Below are 16,161 nucleotides of genomic sequence, written 5' to 3' on the forward strand. Positions count from 1 at the left end.
TCAACACGCTTGCCAACTTGGTATGAGGAGTAATCTCTTTTATTTGATATTTACAGTAATGACATCAATAGATTAGTAGGGCCTTTCCTCATGTGGAGTGTATCAAACCTAGACAGATCAGAAACAATAACATGGTCTGGCAACACAGGATACAGTAGAGACAGGTCAACAACATCAACTATGGTACACTGGTCAAACAAACCATCAACATAAACAAATACGATCGCAGATAAATGAATTAGGTGGCTCCTCACTAACAGGATGCTCGCATTATGAAGTCACTTCCCCTAAATGAAAGCTGCAATATGTAACTTTTTGGCCAACGGACCAAATTTACATAGAAATGTGTTAATAGATCTGTCATTCTCATTAAAAGCAAGTCTAAGAAGCGGTATATACAGTTGAAGTCAGAAGTTTACATACACTTAGGTTAGAGTCATTAAAACTCGTTTTTCAACCACTCCACAAATTTCTTGTTAACAAACTATAGTTTTGGCAAGTCGGTTAGGACATCCACTTTGTGCATGACAGAAGTTATTTTCCCAACAATTGTTTACAGACAGATTATTTCACTGTATCACAATTCCACTGGGTCAGAAGTTTACACATTCTAAATTGACTGTGCCTTTAAACAGCTTGGAATATTCCTGAAAATGTCTTGGCTTTAGAAGATTCTGATAAATGATGTCAATTAGCCTGAGTCAATTGGAGGTGTACCTGTGGATGTATTTCAAGGCCTACCTTCAAACTCAGTGCCCCTTTGCTTGACATCATAGGAAAAACAAAAGAAATCAGCCAAGACCTCAGAAAACAAATTGTAGACCTCCACAAGTCTGATTCATCCTCGGGAGCAATTTCCAAACACCCGAAGCTACCACGTTCATCTGTACAAACAATAGTACTTAAGTATAAACACCATGGGACCACGTAGCCATCATACTGCTCAGGAAGGAGACGCGTTCTGTCTCCTAGAGATGAACGTACTTTGGTGCGAAAAGTGCAAATCAATCCCAGAACAACAGCAAAGGACCTTGTGAAGATGCTGGAGGAAACAGGTACAAAAGTATCTATATCCACAGTAAAACCAGTCCTATATCGATATAACCTGAAAGGCCGCTCAGCAAGGAAGAAGCCACTGCTCCAAAACCGCCATAAAAAAGCCAGACTGCAATTTGCAACTGCACACGGGGACAAAGATTGTACTTTTTGGAGAAATGTCCTCTGGTCTGATGAAACAAAAACAGAACTGTTTGGCCATTATGACCATCGTTATGTTTGGAGGAAAAAGAGGGAGGCTTGCAAGCCGAAGAACACCATCCCAAACGTGAAGCACGGGGGTGGCAGCATCATGTTGTGGGGGTGCTTTGCTGCAGGAGGGACTGGTGCACTTCACAAAATAGATGGATGGCATCATGAGAAAGGAGAATTATGTGGATCTATTGAAGCAACATCAGCCAGGAAGTTAAAGCTTGGTCGCAAATGGGTCTTCCAAATGGACAATGACCCCAAGCATACTTCCAAAGTTGTGACAAAATGGCTTAAGGACAACAAAGTCAAGCTATTGGAGTGGCCATCACAAAGCCCTGACCTCAATCATATAGAAGATTTATGGGAAGAACTGAAAAAGTGTGTGCGAGCAAGGAGGCCTACAAACTTGACTCAGTTAAACCAGCTCTGTCAGGAGGAATGGGACAAAATTCACCCAAGTTATTGTGGAAAGCTTGTGGAAGGCTACCCAAAACATTTGACCCAAGTTAAACAATTTAAAGGCAATGCTACCAAACACTAATTGAGTGTATGTAAACTTCTGACCCACTGGGAATGTGATGAAATAAATAAAAGCTGAAATAAATCACTCTACTATTATTCTGACATTTCACATTCTTAAAATAAAGTGGTGATCCTAACTGACCTAAGACAGGGAATTTTTATTCGGATTAAATGTCAGGAATTGTGAAACTGATATTAAATATATTTGGCTAAGGTTTATGCAAACTTCCGACTTAAACTGTATGTTCTATGTGCACTATTTCTATGCTTCCCGTTCTTACGTTTCATTTTTGCGTCTTTTACTTTCGGTTTTGTACACACGCTTCAAACGACTGAAAATACAATATTTTTGGTTATGTAAAAGGTATTTCACTAAGTGCTGCTAGCCCTTCATGTTTTTGATTGAACCAAACTGGAACATCAGGTGTATTGAATTTAGGCAAATATTGAACTGATCAATTAGCTCAGTTGGCAGGGCCGGCGTCCAAATGAAATATTGAAATACTGAGCATTTATGTGACCGAGAACACGTGCCGACAGAAAGACTCATCGGTCTCAGTTAAAGCATGGGCAGGAGCAAAACAGCGTCCCTCTGTCTCAGTATGTGTAAACCATGTATCTGATGCTGTCTGGACCAAGAGTATGGCATGTCGAAATATTTCTGTACGACAGCGTCAGATACATGGGCACATATAGAGGGCCCTGTTTCGCTCGATCAGATGCTTTCTCCGGTGATATAGTTTCAGCAGAGCAAGAGGCGAGGCAAAGCAAGAGGGCTCACTCTTGCCAGAATATGTCCAGTACAAGCCCAATGCGTTTCTATGGGAATAATATGCAGACCTAAGCTTGTCGCCTGCCTTCCCGCCTTTAGGACAAAGACTCCCATTGTTAGGGCAGAGAAATTAGCATCTCGTCATTACATACAGATCTCTGGTTTTAGCTTCTTGCGAATTGGAAAATAAAGTAGGGGAGCACTGCTAGGATGCTGGACTGCGCTAAAAGTTTAAAGAAATAATATATATATATACAATTACTCCTGTCCAAATAAAAACATTCAAAATACTTCACCAGGTACATGCCTTATCCATAGACGATCATTAGCTTATTGTTTTTTATTTTAAATAGCTGTGGATTGTTTCAAATCACAAGTGTGTAGGCCTATGCCTATTTGGGATGCCCACAATTTGGGCACACGTGGGAATGTGTCTAGCTGATTGAGTTGCATGGTCAGTGAAAAGCATCTAAAATATGTGTGAAGTTAATGTGTTTTGAGTATAATTTAAAATGTTGCATCAAAATGGGGAGGGGTTGTGTGGTGAAGATATGGATCTCTCCAGAATACATGCATATGTAGGAACGTGCTCATTTGGCAATGTTGGATTACTGATTGTCTTAACTCACCACGTCAACCACTAATAAGCAGTTTCTCAATCATTTTTTATTTGCCTCAGACAAGCCAACGAAGTCTGTTTTTTTAACATCCATTGCGAATGATAGTTCCTAAGTATTAGAAAAATCTTTCCAACACTCCCGGCCTCGATAATCACCACGCCTCGGTGTGAAAGAGCAAAATATCATGATCTGATGGGTCTGTCTAGAGCTCACTGGTGTGGGAAACTCTGAGGGCCCGGAATAGGCTAGACAATACAATGTTGCACTTAGCTCAAGTCAAGACAGATAGAAAGGGAGGCAGACAGGTGGAGAAGAGAGATGATTGAAAGAACCAGAATTTATCAGGTTATTTTCTACTGTTTTTATTTGTCAGCTTTACTTAGTTGAGATGGATAGGCCTACTGCTACATTGGCCTATAGGCTATCTCGGAGTTCTATGAGCTCATTTAGCCGCCAATGGATCACAGTGTATCAATGTGTTCATTTGGCAGAGGCTGTTGCTCTCACCTCAGTTGAATTTTAACTTTGACATTTTTATCATTTTATTTCAGATTTTTATGATTAACCACATGACAATGATTGAGAATATAAAATCTTATTATTGAAATGAAACTGTTGCACAAAAATGTGCATATAAAAAAATTAGCATAACTGGCACTAAGAACGGTAGAAATGCTAGGGTAAATTGGAAGCATCCACAAACTTGAAACTCACCAGCTGCCTATGGTCTTTACTATTACAATTTGAACATGCAAGCGGGTGCACACATAGGTGGTCCCGGGAAAAAACATGCCCGCCTATGGATATCAAAGGCCGGTCCAACTGATTAGTTCTGCCGCCGGCCCTGTCAGTTGGTCAGGTGTGGTGCCTAGACGAAACAAAATCCTGCAGTACCAGCGAGGCTCCAGGAGCACGGTTACCTACCCCTGCTCTACACTATACCTGCTCGTTTTGTAACAAACTGAAATTAGGCAAACCTTTTGAAATTTTGCAACCAGGATATGGTGGAGCGATTTATGCATAGTGCATCTTTAAATATCAGTTGGCCATCTTACTTCCCCAGCACATTACTCTCTCTGTCAGGAGAGCAGCTACATTGCATGGGCTTTACATTGACAGCGTGGTACAGAGTGTCAGTAGGTCAGGTGGTCGTGGTTCAGGCTGTGGTCAGTCTGCAGCAGTGTGATCTATAATATATACAGCCTATCAACAGTTAACCTCCGGGCTGACCTCACATAACCACTGACTTCATTTGGATTGCTCCAAGATTCCATTCACCAGTTGGCACCTGTGTGAGAGAGAGAGAGAGAGTGTGAGAATGCGAGAGAGAATGAGAATGCGAGAGAGAATGAGAATGCGAGAGAGAGAAAATGAGAATGCGAGAGAGAGAAAATGAGAATGCGAGAGAGAGAAAATGAGAATGCGAGAGAGAGAAAATGAGAATGCGAGAGAGAGAAAATGAGAGTGCGAGAGAGAGAAAATGAGAGTGCGAGAGAGAGAAAATGAGAGTGCGAGAGAGAGAAAATGAGAGTGCGAGAGAGAGAATGAGAGTGCGAGAGAGAGAATGAGAGTGCGAGAGAGAGAATGAGAGTGCGAGAGAGAGAATGAGAGTGCGAGAGAGAGAATGAGAGTGCGAGAGAGAGAATGAGAGTGCGAGAGAGAGAATGAGAGTGCGAGAGAGAGAATGAGAGTGCGAGAGAGAGAATGAGAGTGCGAGAGAGAGAATGAGAGTGCGAGAGAGAGAATGAGAGTGCGAGAGAGAGAATGAGAGTGCGAGAGAGAGAATGAGAGTGCGAGAGAGAGAATGAGAGTGCGAGAGAGAGAATGAGAGTGCGAGAGAGAGAATGAGAGTGCGAGAGAGAGAATGAGAGTGCGAGAGAGAGAATGAGAGTGCGAGAGAGAGAATGAGAGTGCGAGAGAGAGAATGAGAGAGCGAGAGAGAGAATGAGAGAGCGAGAGAGTGCGAGAGAGAGAGAGAGTGCGAGAGAGAGAGAGAGTGCGAGAGAGAGAGAGAGTGCGAGAGAGAGAGAGAGTGCGAGAGAGAGAGAGAGTGCGAGACAGAGAGAGAGTGCGAGACAGAGAGAGAGTGCGAGAGAGAGAGAGAGTGCGAGACAGAGAGAGAGTGCGAGACAGAGAGAGTGCGAGACAGAGAGAGTGCGAGACAGAGAGAGTGCGAGACAGAGAGAGTGCGAGACAGAGAGAGTGCGAGACAGAGAGAGTGCGAGACAGAGAGAGTGCGAGACAGAGAGAGTGCGAGACAGAGAGAGTGCGAGACAGAGAGAGTGCGAGACAGAGAGAGTGCGAGACAGAGAGAGTGCGAGACAGAGAGAGTGCGAGACAGAGAGAGTGCGAGACAGAGAGAGTGCGAGACAGAGAGAGTGCGAGACAGAGAGAGTGCGAGACAGAGAGAGTGCGAGACAGAGAGAGTGCGAGACAGAGAGAGTGCGAGACAGAGAGAGTGCGAGACAGAGAGAGTGCGAGACAGAGAGAGTGCGAGACAGAGAGAGTGCGAGACAGAGAGAGTGCGAGACAGAGAGAGTGCGAGACAGAGAGAGTGCGAGACAGAGAGAGTGCGAGACAGAGAGAGTGCGAGACAGAGAGAGTGCGAGACAGAGAGAGTGCGAGACAGAGAGAGTGCGAGACAGAGAGAGTGCGAGACAGAGAGAGTGCGAGACAGAGAGAGTGCGAGACAGAGAGAGGTCTTGTGAATATAGGTGTTAGGTTAAGAAGCAGGGCAGCTAGGGTTGTAATGGTCCTATTAGTGGACAATATGATTGTCTAGAGGAAAGGAGAGGACTTGATTGGCTCAGGGTCAGACATAAATGAGATCTAGGGAACAGATGGACAGACTGACTGACTAACGTACGTAACCAGACAGGAAGGTAAGCAGAGGCCAGTCATAGGAATTACACTGTCAATCAACCAACCAATCAGTGAATGACTGAGGTCACTGAACATGGTTGGGAAGTTGTGGTTCTCTGAACAGGTCTGTGAATGACAACACACTGTACATTTTAACTTCTATTTCCTGGTTTACATTGACTGTATATACTTATGTTTTGGAGTACTAACTGACCGTTAATATTGTGGTTCTGTTGTCTCGTTGGTCCAGGCCGGTTGCAAGGGCTATTAGGAGGCCAGTTGTTCCTTTGCTGGTCTCCCATGTCTTGTCTAATCATGCCCCCTCTCCTCTGACCCCCCTAGAGAGAGAGAGAAAGAGAAAGCGAGAGAGAAATGTCCAAAATATAATAAAAGAAAGATACAGATAATATCCGTTTTATTCACTTCCCTACTAAATGTGAACACACACACCCTCACACAGTTCTCACCATGTCTCCAGGCCACCTCCTCCCTCTCCGTGGTGGGCCTGACGAGCCTGGAAAGCCCTCCTGTTCCTCGTCTTCCTCTCTACCATACCCCCCCTGATGGTCACTGAGACAGAGTGTGAGAGGGAGAGATGGTGTAAAAATGCACCCTTCCTCCACTTAAGGTAATCACTGATCTGACAGATTGGGTGAACACAAGGATCCATAGATCAGTGATGACTCCAAGAAAGGGAGGAAGGAATAATTGTAATATTCAAAAGAAGCCCCATCATGTCTTCACTGTGTTGTACTACCTCCCGGCAACCAGGGGGTGCTGTGAGAGCCTGCCTCCAGGTATGGTGACCTTCACTCCCTCCAGCCTCTCCTGTCTCCTCCTCTCCAGGTCATGTCTCAGGTCTCCGGGATCTCTCACTGCCTGCTGCTGCCTCTGATCACACAACACATCAATAATGCATCACTCAATCAACCAATACATTCAGGAACCGATCAGTCCATTGACATATCGATCATAAACCTGTACACATTATTGTACCTGCATGCGGCCAACTTTAGAGAAGACAGGTTCCATATCAGGTTCTGACATACTCATGTTGAACAGCCTGGATGAGAGGGAGAGGAATACAAATATAGTGTTTGTAAACAGCACATTAAAGGCTTAAACAAAAGCTCTAAAGATATTCAAATTACCGTAGTAACCAGGTGTTCATGTACCTGTTCAGAGTTGGTCCTTCTTCCTCCTGCTCCTCCTCAGGCAGACCTCCATCTTGGGGGCCAGAGAAACGCTCGTTCAGCATCACACCATCACCCCTAAAGTAATGCTCTGGAGAAAACCAGAGAAAGAAAAAGAGATTGATTGCCTTGAAGGTTGTGATAATTAACTATAGGTTCTGTCTGAGGTGGGCACGTTAGTGTCAATGAGCGGTGTGTGTGTGTGTGTTGTGTGTGTGTACACAAGTGGCTGTGACTGCGCGCACATATTCAGGTTGTATTTGTTTCGTTTCCTAACCTTTGACCTGGTGCACCAGGGTGATGATCTCCTGGGCGAAAGTCCCAGAGTGCATTGCGGACTCCAGGTAAGTCCCAGAATGCTCTAGCATGGGCAGGAAGTCTAGGCGCTGGCGGCCCACGTTGACCAGATCCAGCGACAGCTGACGGTCTGAGGAGTAGCACAGCTGGCTGGAGGAATGAGAAACGAAGGAGGGATGAGAAACGGAGGAGGGATGAGCAATGGAGGAGAGGAAGGAAGTGGACGGGGGCTTTACAATCTGAGATCAGGCCTGAATACAAGGGTTTAACTATGAACTTATAGTACTAGTAGCTTCTAACATAGTTTACTGTGGTAGCTAGCTGATGGGACATTTGTGGAAAGGGTTTGATTTAAGTAGACTGTAGTTTGGGGGTGGAACTAAGTCATTTGTTCTGAACAACAAAATGTATGCATGCATGAATAAGTCATTTTGGATAAAAGCATCTGATAAATGGTGTATATATATATATATTCTGTATTCAATAATACTGTTGAAGGGAGTTAAGTGTTTCTCTAGTGGATCTCTTATGTAAATAAAATATAGCTAAACATTGTGTACTGAACAACCTTACCTTGACCGAGGCATCTGTAAACACACTACACTTACCTTCACATTTTAAAGCTTTTGGAAAAATGACTGATTAAGTACATCATCAACAACTGTTGGTTTGGACATGTTTGCAAAAATGCACTTCCAAGTCCAAATAAGGTCAAATTGTTTAAAATGAGTTTGAAACGCAACAGGAAGAGAGTGAGACATTACTCGTCTCCAGGGATGTGGTTGTGAAACGCTGAACGCCAGTGGAGATAACGGGTGGGGGGGGGGTAACGCTAATGCTAACAAAGTGCATTTGGTGTGAAAGGTGCATCATCGCTCTTGATGAAGAAAAAAAAAAAGTGTGTGAACAGTGATTATCCTCCACTACATCCCTGCCCACTTCCTGTGCCAGTGTAACACTGACATGGGTCAAAGGTGAAAATACATGCTTCTTTAAATGTTTCGCTGTCTGCATTTGTCAATCAACTTCTGGATGTCTGTGAGTCACAGGACAGTGTAGTTCTTGTCCTTGGTTGGTGAAATGCTGACAGTGTAGTTGCTTGTCCTTGAACGGTCCAGAGTGGACAGCGTAGTTCTTGTCCTTGATTGGTCCAAGGTAGACAGTATGTTCTCTTGCAGGTGTGGTTTTTGTGAGCAAGTTGTGTCTAGATGAAGTGTAGACTGACAGAACCCATCTGTACAGGAGTGTTTCTGAGATGTCCTTTTTCAGAGCAATACTCAAGTGTTTTCATGAGGATTCATCCATGCTGAACTATTGGCTGATACATCGGCTGTGTTTGAGGTTTCAATTCCTCTTCTTCCCAAAGTGTTCATTCTGGGGCCTTTTAACTAGGCCGAGTCCAGATTCGCTGTCAGGAGTACCTTAGTCCTCACTGAGTTGGGTTTCCCCTTGCTGTTGTAATGCTTTGACAGAGCTGTTTCACTGGTGCAAAATGGAGTTCATCAATAGTCATATGGTTCTGAGAGCCTCTTGGAGAAGAGACACTATTAGTGGGATTGAGTTTGAGGATTATTACTCCCTGATTAGTCCATGAGTATCAGTGTCAATAGGGGTGGAAAAGACAGCTGAACGTTAGCTTCTAGAAGTCAAACAGAAAGCTTTATTTTCATGTGTTGAGTCCAAAAGTATTTTTCACTCTTTCCAATGTAGAAGGTCATTTCCAGATATTCATCATCCACTGCTTTTCTGACTGGACATCATCCTGGTCATCTCTAGACCTTCACATTGCCTTCTGCTCTTCTCCACTCTTGCTGTGTCTACAAGCTGGTCACTCAGGCCTTCTTCAGTTCATCCAGAAGGTGGATCTCTCAGTGTGTTTAATGACTGTGCTCCTCCATCCAATGATTTGATTCTCCCTGGTCTGTTCACGTCCATCTGACTTAGGCCATAGCATCCGGTCTTTACTTGTAGTCATCCAGTGTTGTCCTTTGTTCTGGTACAGCTCAAAGTGAGTTATACTAAGGACCTGTAGCCTTTGGTTGCTTTAAGGAGAACATCATTGCCTTGAGTTGTCGTTCAGACAGTCAGGTCTGCTCAGTGCTGCGCTTTATAGTCCATTTCTTTGAGTGAACCTGTTTGTTGAAAGGTATGCATGGCCACTCCAAACCCAGTTTGGTAGTAGGACCCATGCAGAACAGAGCCCAGGTTTCTGAAGATATGTGGTGAGTGTTGAGAATTTGGATCCAAGTTTGCCTCAGAAGCGTAGGTGTTGTGAGACTGTGGCAGAATCTCCTTTAGGCCTTGAGACTCTTGAGCATCATGGGTTTAGACATGAAGAACAACCAGGAACATGCTAATGTGTGGCCTTGAGGGTGGTCAAGACGCCGACTGAGGTCGTTAAAGTCTTTGGCAAGTTTCAGTGGGAATGAGTCCACCTCAGATTAAACACATTGGATGAAGACTTAAAATTCTTCTGCTTGCTTGACAGATAAGTATGAAAATCCTCTAGAAGTCTGCAGAATAATATAGGCAATGATGGAAAGAACATGTTGACTTACCTTTGGACATTGGTCTGAATAAAATACAAAAGTTTGAGCTAGTTTAAGCTATTTGAAAGTCTTGTGACTAGAGCTGGTGTTTTGGCATATGTATCCTCTCTGGCTGAGTGGGGTAAGGGCGAAGGGTCATTGCCTGGCTCAGAAAAATACTGCTTCTGAAATAAGTCCTTTCACAATAGTCTTTCTCTGATTAGCTGATCAAGAGCTGATAATTCCAGGTGTTTCTCAAGACATTGAAAAAAACATGGTGGTTTCAAACTGATGTTCCTATAGTGCAGTTCAGGACATATTCCAGCCCAAATAGTCTTCAGTCAGCCGAAGACCAAGGCACCATGCAGTGGCTCAGTGACTGACATTTATCAGGCTCACCAACTCCATATTAGAATGTATTGGGTATCATGTATACAGGAAATCATTTTATATACCAAGGAGACTCTTCTGCAGTTGTTTGGTTCTCAGTTTGGTTAGTACAAAGACTTCCCCCCCTTCTGTCTTCATGGGTTCTGCCTTTTCCTCCAAGACTCAGGTCAATCAGCTGTAGTTAGTAGCAGAACTGTGCCTCTTCCACTCCTCTCCATCCACTCTTTACTTTCCAGAGCTCCTTCAGCATGTTCCACCACGCAGGCTGCTTGCTCTTTATTCATTTCAGCTGTGAAGGATGAGCTGCAAACACATTGCTGGCGTCTGGTTGGTCTCTTGGCTGGTTGGTCTTGGTTGTCAGGGATGCTCTCGCTGTGGGAAGCTGCAACCACTCCCTTTGTGAGTTGCCACATTCTGCTGGGTTGTTCATTGGATGAGAGATGTCTGAAGAACTGACGAGCCAAACCTCTGCCGTGAGCCATTAGGTTATTCACATGGTTGATAGTCCACTGTGGCATCTCTGTTCTCTAGAATGTTGCAAAGCTGGTCTGATATGTTCTGCCCCTCTTGATGAACAATAAAAGTTATTTGGGAGATCCCGACTTGCCTCCTCTATGAATTGATTTCACCTTTTTAATCATGAGAATGTGAAGGACAATGCCGTAAAATGGCCAAACTACTAAAAGAAGGCGTTTGGCGATTCGCCACGTTTATCACTGCAATGCCCCACATCAGGAAGGATTAGTTTGATGTATATAAATTGCGTCCCATCACAAATTCTCAGCTTGTAGAATACTTGCATTGTAGAATTAAAAAATATGTTAGAAGAATACTTCCTCCTCTAGCTGTCAATGATCTCAGGGCTTCTGACTTTGTCTTCCTGCAGTCGACAGTGAGAGTTGAAAAGAAGCATGAACTTTCACCCTTGACCCCTAAACGTTGCGATCGGAAACACCTTACCTGTTCTGGCCCACAGGCCGGTTCATGTCCACCTTGATGGTGAGCGTCTCTTTCTCGCCGGCGCCCATGCGAGGCATTGCCATATCGTTCTGCTGTTGGTTCCAGTTGGGGTTGAGATCTCTATGCTGAGGTTTCCTAGGATCCATCCTGCCCTGTGCTGGCGGCCGGCCTCCTCGCGGCCCTGGTCCCCGGTCCTTCTCCCAGCGGGGCTCCATGTCGCTCACCTCTGCCCAACCGGGTGCCTCCTCTCTGAGCTCCATGTCCCAGATGCCTCCCCTGGGTTGGTACTCCTGGTGCTCCGGAGGGGAATGCTGGGGGTTGGCATCCCGGGGTTGGTTCCCCTGCATTCCCTGAAGGAGAGGCCGGGGCTGGTTCATGGAGGGGCCCATCTGTCTCTTGCCACCCTGGGCTGGGGCCCCCCTCGCCCCACGGAATGCACTGTTTCTGGCCCTGGGCTCTGTGGGACTACCTCTATCTTGGAAGCCCATCGGGCTGGCTCTCCCATGACGATCAGGGCTTCTTCTGGACTCATGTATAGGCCCTCTCCTCGCCTCCTGGACAGGCCCTCTCCTCGCCTCCTGGACAGGCCCTCTCCTCGCCTCCTGGACAGGCCCTCTCCTCGCCTCCTGGACAGGCCCTCTCCTCGCCTCCTGGACAGGCCCTCTCCTCGCCTCCTGGACAGGCCCTCTCCTCGCCTCCTGGACAGGCCCTCTCCTCTCCTCCTGGACAGGCCCTCTCCTCTCCTCCTGGACAGGCCCTCTCCTCTCCTCCTGGACAGGCCCTCTCCTCTCCTCCTGGACAGGCCCTCTCCTCTCCTCCTGGACAGGCCCTCTCCTCGCCTCATGGACAGGCCCTCTCCTCGCCTCATGGACAGGCCCTCTCCTCTCCTCATGGACAGGCCCTCTCCTCTCCTCATGGACAGGCCCTCTCCTCTCCTCATGGACAGGCCCTCTCCTCTCCTCATGGACAGGCCCTCTCCTCTCCTCATGGACAGGCCCTCTCCTCTCCTCATGGACAGGCCCTCTCCTCTCCTCATGGACAGGCCCTCTCCTCGCCTCCTGGACAGGCCCTCTCCTCGCCTCCTGGACAGGCCCTCTCCTCTCCTCCTGGACAGGCCCTCTCCTCTCCTCATGGACAGGCCCTCTCCTCGCCTCCTGGACAGGCCCTCTCCTCTCCTCATGGACAGGCCCTCTCCTCTCCTCATGGACAAGCCGACCCCTGGCCTCTTCTCTGGTATTGGACCTGCTACCCGATTTCCTGAACCGCTCCTCAGTGGCTCTGGCCCGATGGTGACGATGACTGAATCGGTCGTGGCTTGGGCTCTGGTCGGGGCCACGGCCCCTCTGGTTGTTGTAGAGTTCTGGCCCTCTGCTGTTTATAATACCATGGTCATGCTCCACGATGAGGGTTCCAGGCCCCTGGCCATCGTGGCTCCCCGAGGGGCCCCTGCGCCCCCGTGGCCCTGCTCCTCCGTACCCTTCCCGGGGTCTCTCCAACGAGGGGCGGCGCACCCTAAACTCTGCCTCCTTTCCGTACCTGTGTCGACATAAAGAGCAGGTGACATGGTTCAGCACTGACCGAGGACATACGATCACGCTGACTATACCTAACAAATATACAGATTTTGTAATAGCTAGCTTTCAATTTATTTAGGAAAACACATAGCATATGAATAGAATTTATGGGCTAATAGATAGTACCTTACATATCGGTTAATGACAACAGTCATTCATGCGAGCTGATTAGCAATAAACAAAGCCATATGACATCACAGGCGCACAAAGCCTCTAGATTACGGCGGGTAATAGTAAAGTATTCAACTATATCACAGTGTACGTCATGGCAAGAACCTGGTTCCAAGGATCACAGAGACAAGAGCATGTCATCCATGTTAAGCTATGCAATTCAATCTACTACTCTATGGTTACACAGGGGACACAGTAGCAGGGTGAAGTTTGCGCTTAGAAAAAACAGGAAGCTGGGTTCTCCTCTTCAATCTTCTTCTCTCGCTTTTGGCCATAAAATTCCAACGGAACACTGCTCAAATTTACCCAGGATGCACCGCTTCATCAGCTTCCCTCCGGTTCCGATCAGAGATGGTGCTCCTCTCTCTATGCATGTTTTCTCTGCTCTGGTCTCCATAGGGACCTGAAAAATCTCCACCCCTCCTCTCCCCCCCACCCTGAACCCTCTCCCTGGGGCTGCGGTCCCTGGACCTTCCCTGGCTCTGGTCTTCTCTTCTCCAGCTTGCAGAGGACACCATCTGGTGGTGGTCAGGACTGTAGTGAGGGTGCTGCGGGGCCAGTGATGGCAGCTTCTCTCTGGGTAGCCTCTGAGGTGAGTGGGGCAGCCCTTCGCTCCCGCTTCCTTTTCCCCTGCCACCCTCTCTGCCATCATGGGGGGAGAGCCTTCTGCGCTCGGCGTAGCCCAGCTCGTGGGGTTCTGCCGGTGGGGTTCTGCGTTGGTGGAATTCCTCTGGGGGGAGGTGGTGGTCAAGCTTGTGGAGGCCTGGGGACATAGGTCTTCTGTGGCCCTCTGGGCCATCTGGGTGGATCTCGTCCATGAAGCGAACCCACTGATCCTCCCCAGGCAGCCTGCCCAGGTCAGCCAGCACCTGCTGGGGGTTGAAGTCTGGGTCGTCCCAGGGGAACCTCCGACCATCCTGCCTGCGCGGACTAACTCTGCAATAACACACAAAAAAGTATAACACATTTGAATTGTAAAGCACCTTTCATACAGCGTGCTGAGATGAGCCAACATTCTAAAGTAATCTTACTGAGCCACACACTGGACTAGCAAGTCAAATGAAGTGGGGAAGATATTTACCTGTGAGAATAGTGGGGTGATCGTGACCGTGGCCTCAACATTCTCTTTACCTTGAGAGATCAGTGGACAGAGAGAAAGAGTATGCATGAATAAAATACCACAATACACAGTTCCCTTGCCGTGACGCCATACAATAAGATGTTTTTTTAAATGTTATGTCGCCTACACATATTTTCACAGGTGCAGCCAAATGCTTGTTTCTAGCTCCAACAGTGCAGTATACCTAACAATGCAAAACAATACACACAAATCCCAAAAACTTAAAGAAATTAAGAAATATCAGAACAAGCCATGTCTGTCCTGAATCTATAGAAATATACATTTTAGATTATTCAGCAACATCCTAGGACTGTAACCAGCATTACTATGTCGTTTAACTTGGAAACTAAAGGGATTGAATTGTACAGTAGTAGAATAACATTGAGAGCGAAACGTTATGTATGCTAACTAGGCCATGCTAAAACCACTAGTCAGGAAGAAAACCAGACTTGGGACTATGATCAGCTCAAACGACGAAATATTTAACTAGTTAACGTTACTACCAAACAATACTAGCTAACAGTAAAATAAATAGCAGTGATTAACACCAGATTAATCGACATATCTTAACATTTGTGTGTTTAACTAATTGTCGTTGCTAGCCGACACTTCAACTCCACGATGGGAGTTGAGCGGCGACTGACCATTCTTTGGCCGTTTATCAGCCTTGAGTGAATTTTGGCTCGTTCTATTGTCCAGCCTAACTGGAGCTCAGGCGTCACATAAACATTAACACTGTCGTGTGTTATTATTTGGGTGCTGAAATCAGTCGTTTTAAATAAAAACTTCATTTTATGTGACGTCGGAGCTCCAGTTCGCCCACAATAGTCGCCGCTGAATTACATCGTATATCGTTGAGTTTAATCGCCTATGTCGTAGCCAGCTATCTAGCTGCTAGCTGCATGGCACTTACCCCAGCGCACGTTCCTACCAAAACTAGAGGATACGTAAACCAAAACACCAGTCTCGCACACACGATTTTATTATACAACTACTAGCTAGTAAGTAATGACGATCAAATATATTTCATATGAAGGACGTTCGTATTTTCTGCACTCAGGAAGTTGTACAGTTGACTGTCTTTGCCTCGCGACTTCAAAACAGAATTTGACCCGGAAACACACACAATAAGGATAGCGCCACCGTTAGGACGTTTGAGTCACAGACGAAGGGGGTTAGTTATATCATCTTTGCTTGAGTTGTTTCCTCTGAACTAGATGTGTCCCCTACATTTCATTTTTGAAACAAAACTCACTGTAGAATACAAAAGTATTTTTTCACAAGACTGAGGATATAAAACATTAAGAAGATGAACAGCTGCTCTTTCCATGACCAGGTGAATCCAGGTGAAAGCTATTATCGCTAGCTTATTGATGCAATTGATTAAATCCACTTCAGTCAGTGTAGATAAAGGGGAGGAAACAGGTCAAATAAAGATTTTTAAGCCTTGAGACAATTGAAACATGGATTGTGCATGTGTGCCATTCAGAGGGTGAATGGGCAAGACAAACGATGCAAGTGCCTTTGAACGGGGTATGGTAGTAGGTGCCAGGCGCACCGGTTTGTCAAGAACTGCAAAGCTGCTGGGTTTTTCATACTCAACAGTTTCCTGTGTGCCAAGAATGGTCCACCACCCAAAGGACATCCAGCCAACTCGTCCTGCTGCTCCAGTTTCAACTGTTCTGCCTGCGGCTATGGAACCCTGACCTGTTCACCGGACGTGCTACCTTGTCCCGGACCTGCTGTTTTCGACTCTCTCTCTACCGCACCTGCTGTCTCTAACTCTGAATGATCGGCTATGAAAAGCCAACTAACATTTACTCCTGAGGTGCTGACCTGTTGCACCCTCGACAACCTCTGTGATTATTTTTATTTGAGCTTGCTGGTCATCTATGAACATTTGA

General features: G+C 46.2%; 1 protein-coding gene across 1 annotated transcript; it reads right to left on the bottom strand.

Annotated features, from left to right (window-relative positions):
• Positions 1–21: 21 nt before the first annotated feature.
• On the bottom strand, positions 22–15,373 carry LOC129859053 (thyroid hormone receptor-associated protein 3-like). The gene is made up of 11 exons (XM_055928390.1): positions 15,171–15,373; positions 14,219–14,268; positions 13,444–14,073; positions 11,393–12,928; positions 7,495–7,664; positions 7,200–7,308; positions 7,021–7,087; positions 6,782–6,915; positions 6,492–6,594; positions 6,239–6,362; positions 22–4,450 (listed from the first exon to the last, which is right to left on the bottom strand). Exons 2-11 carry the CDS (start codon positions 14,257–14,259, stop codon positions 4,437–4,439), a joined length of 2,928 nt encoding a protein of 975 aa, XP_055784365.1. The 5' UTR covers positions 14,260–14,268; positions 15,171–15,373; the 3' UTR covers positions 22–4,436.
• Between the last annotated feature and the right edge of the window lie 788 nt (positions 15,374–16,161).

This window comes from Salvelinus fontinalis, chromosome 7 (genome assembly GCF_029448725.1).
Source record: "Salvelinus fontinalis isolate EN_2023a chromosome 7, ASM2944872v1, whole genome shotgun sequence".
Lineage (NCBI taxonomy): Eukaryota > Metazoa > Chordata > Actinopteri > Salmoniformes > Salmonidae > Salvelinus > Salvelinus fontinalis.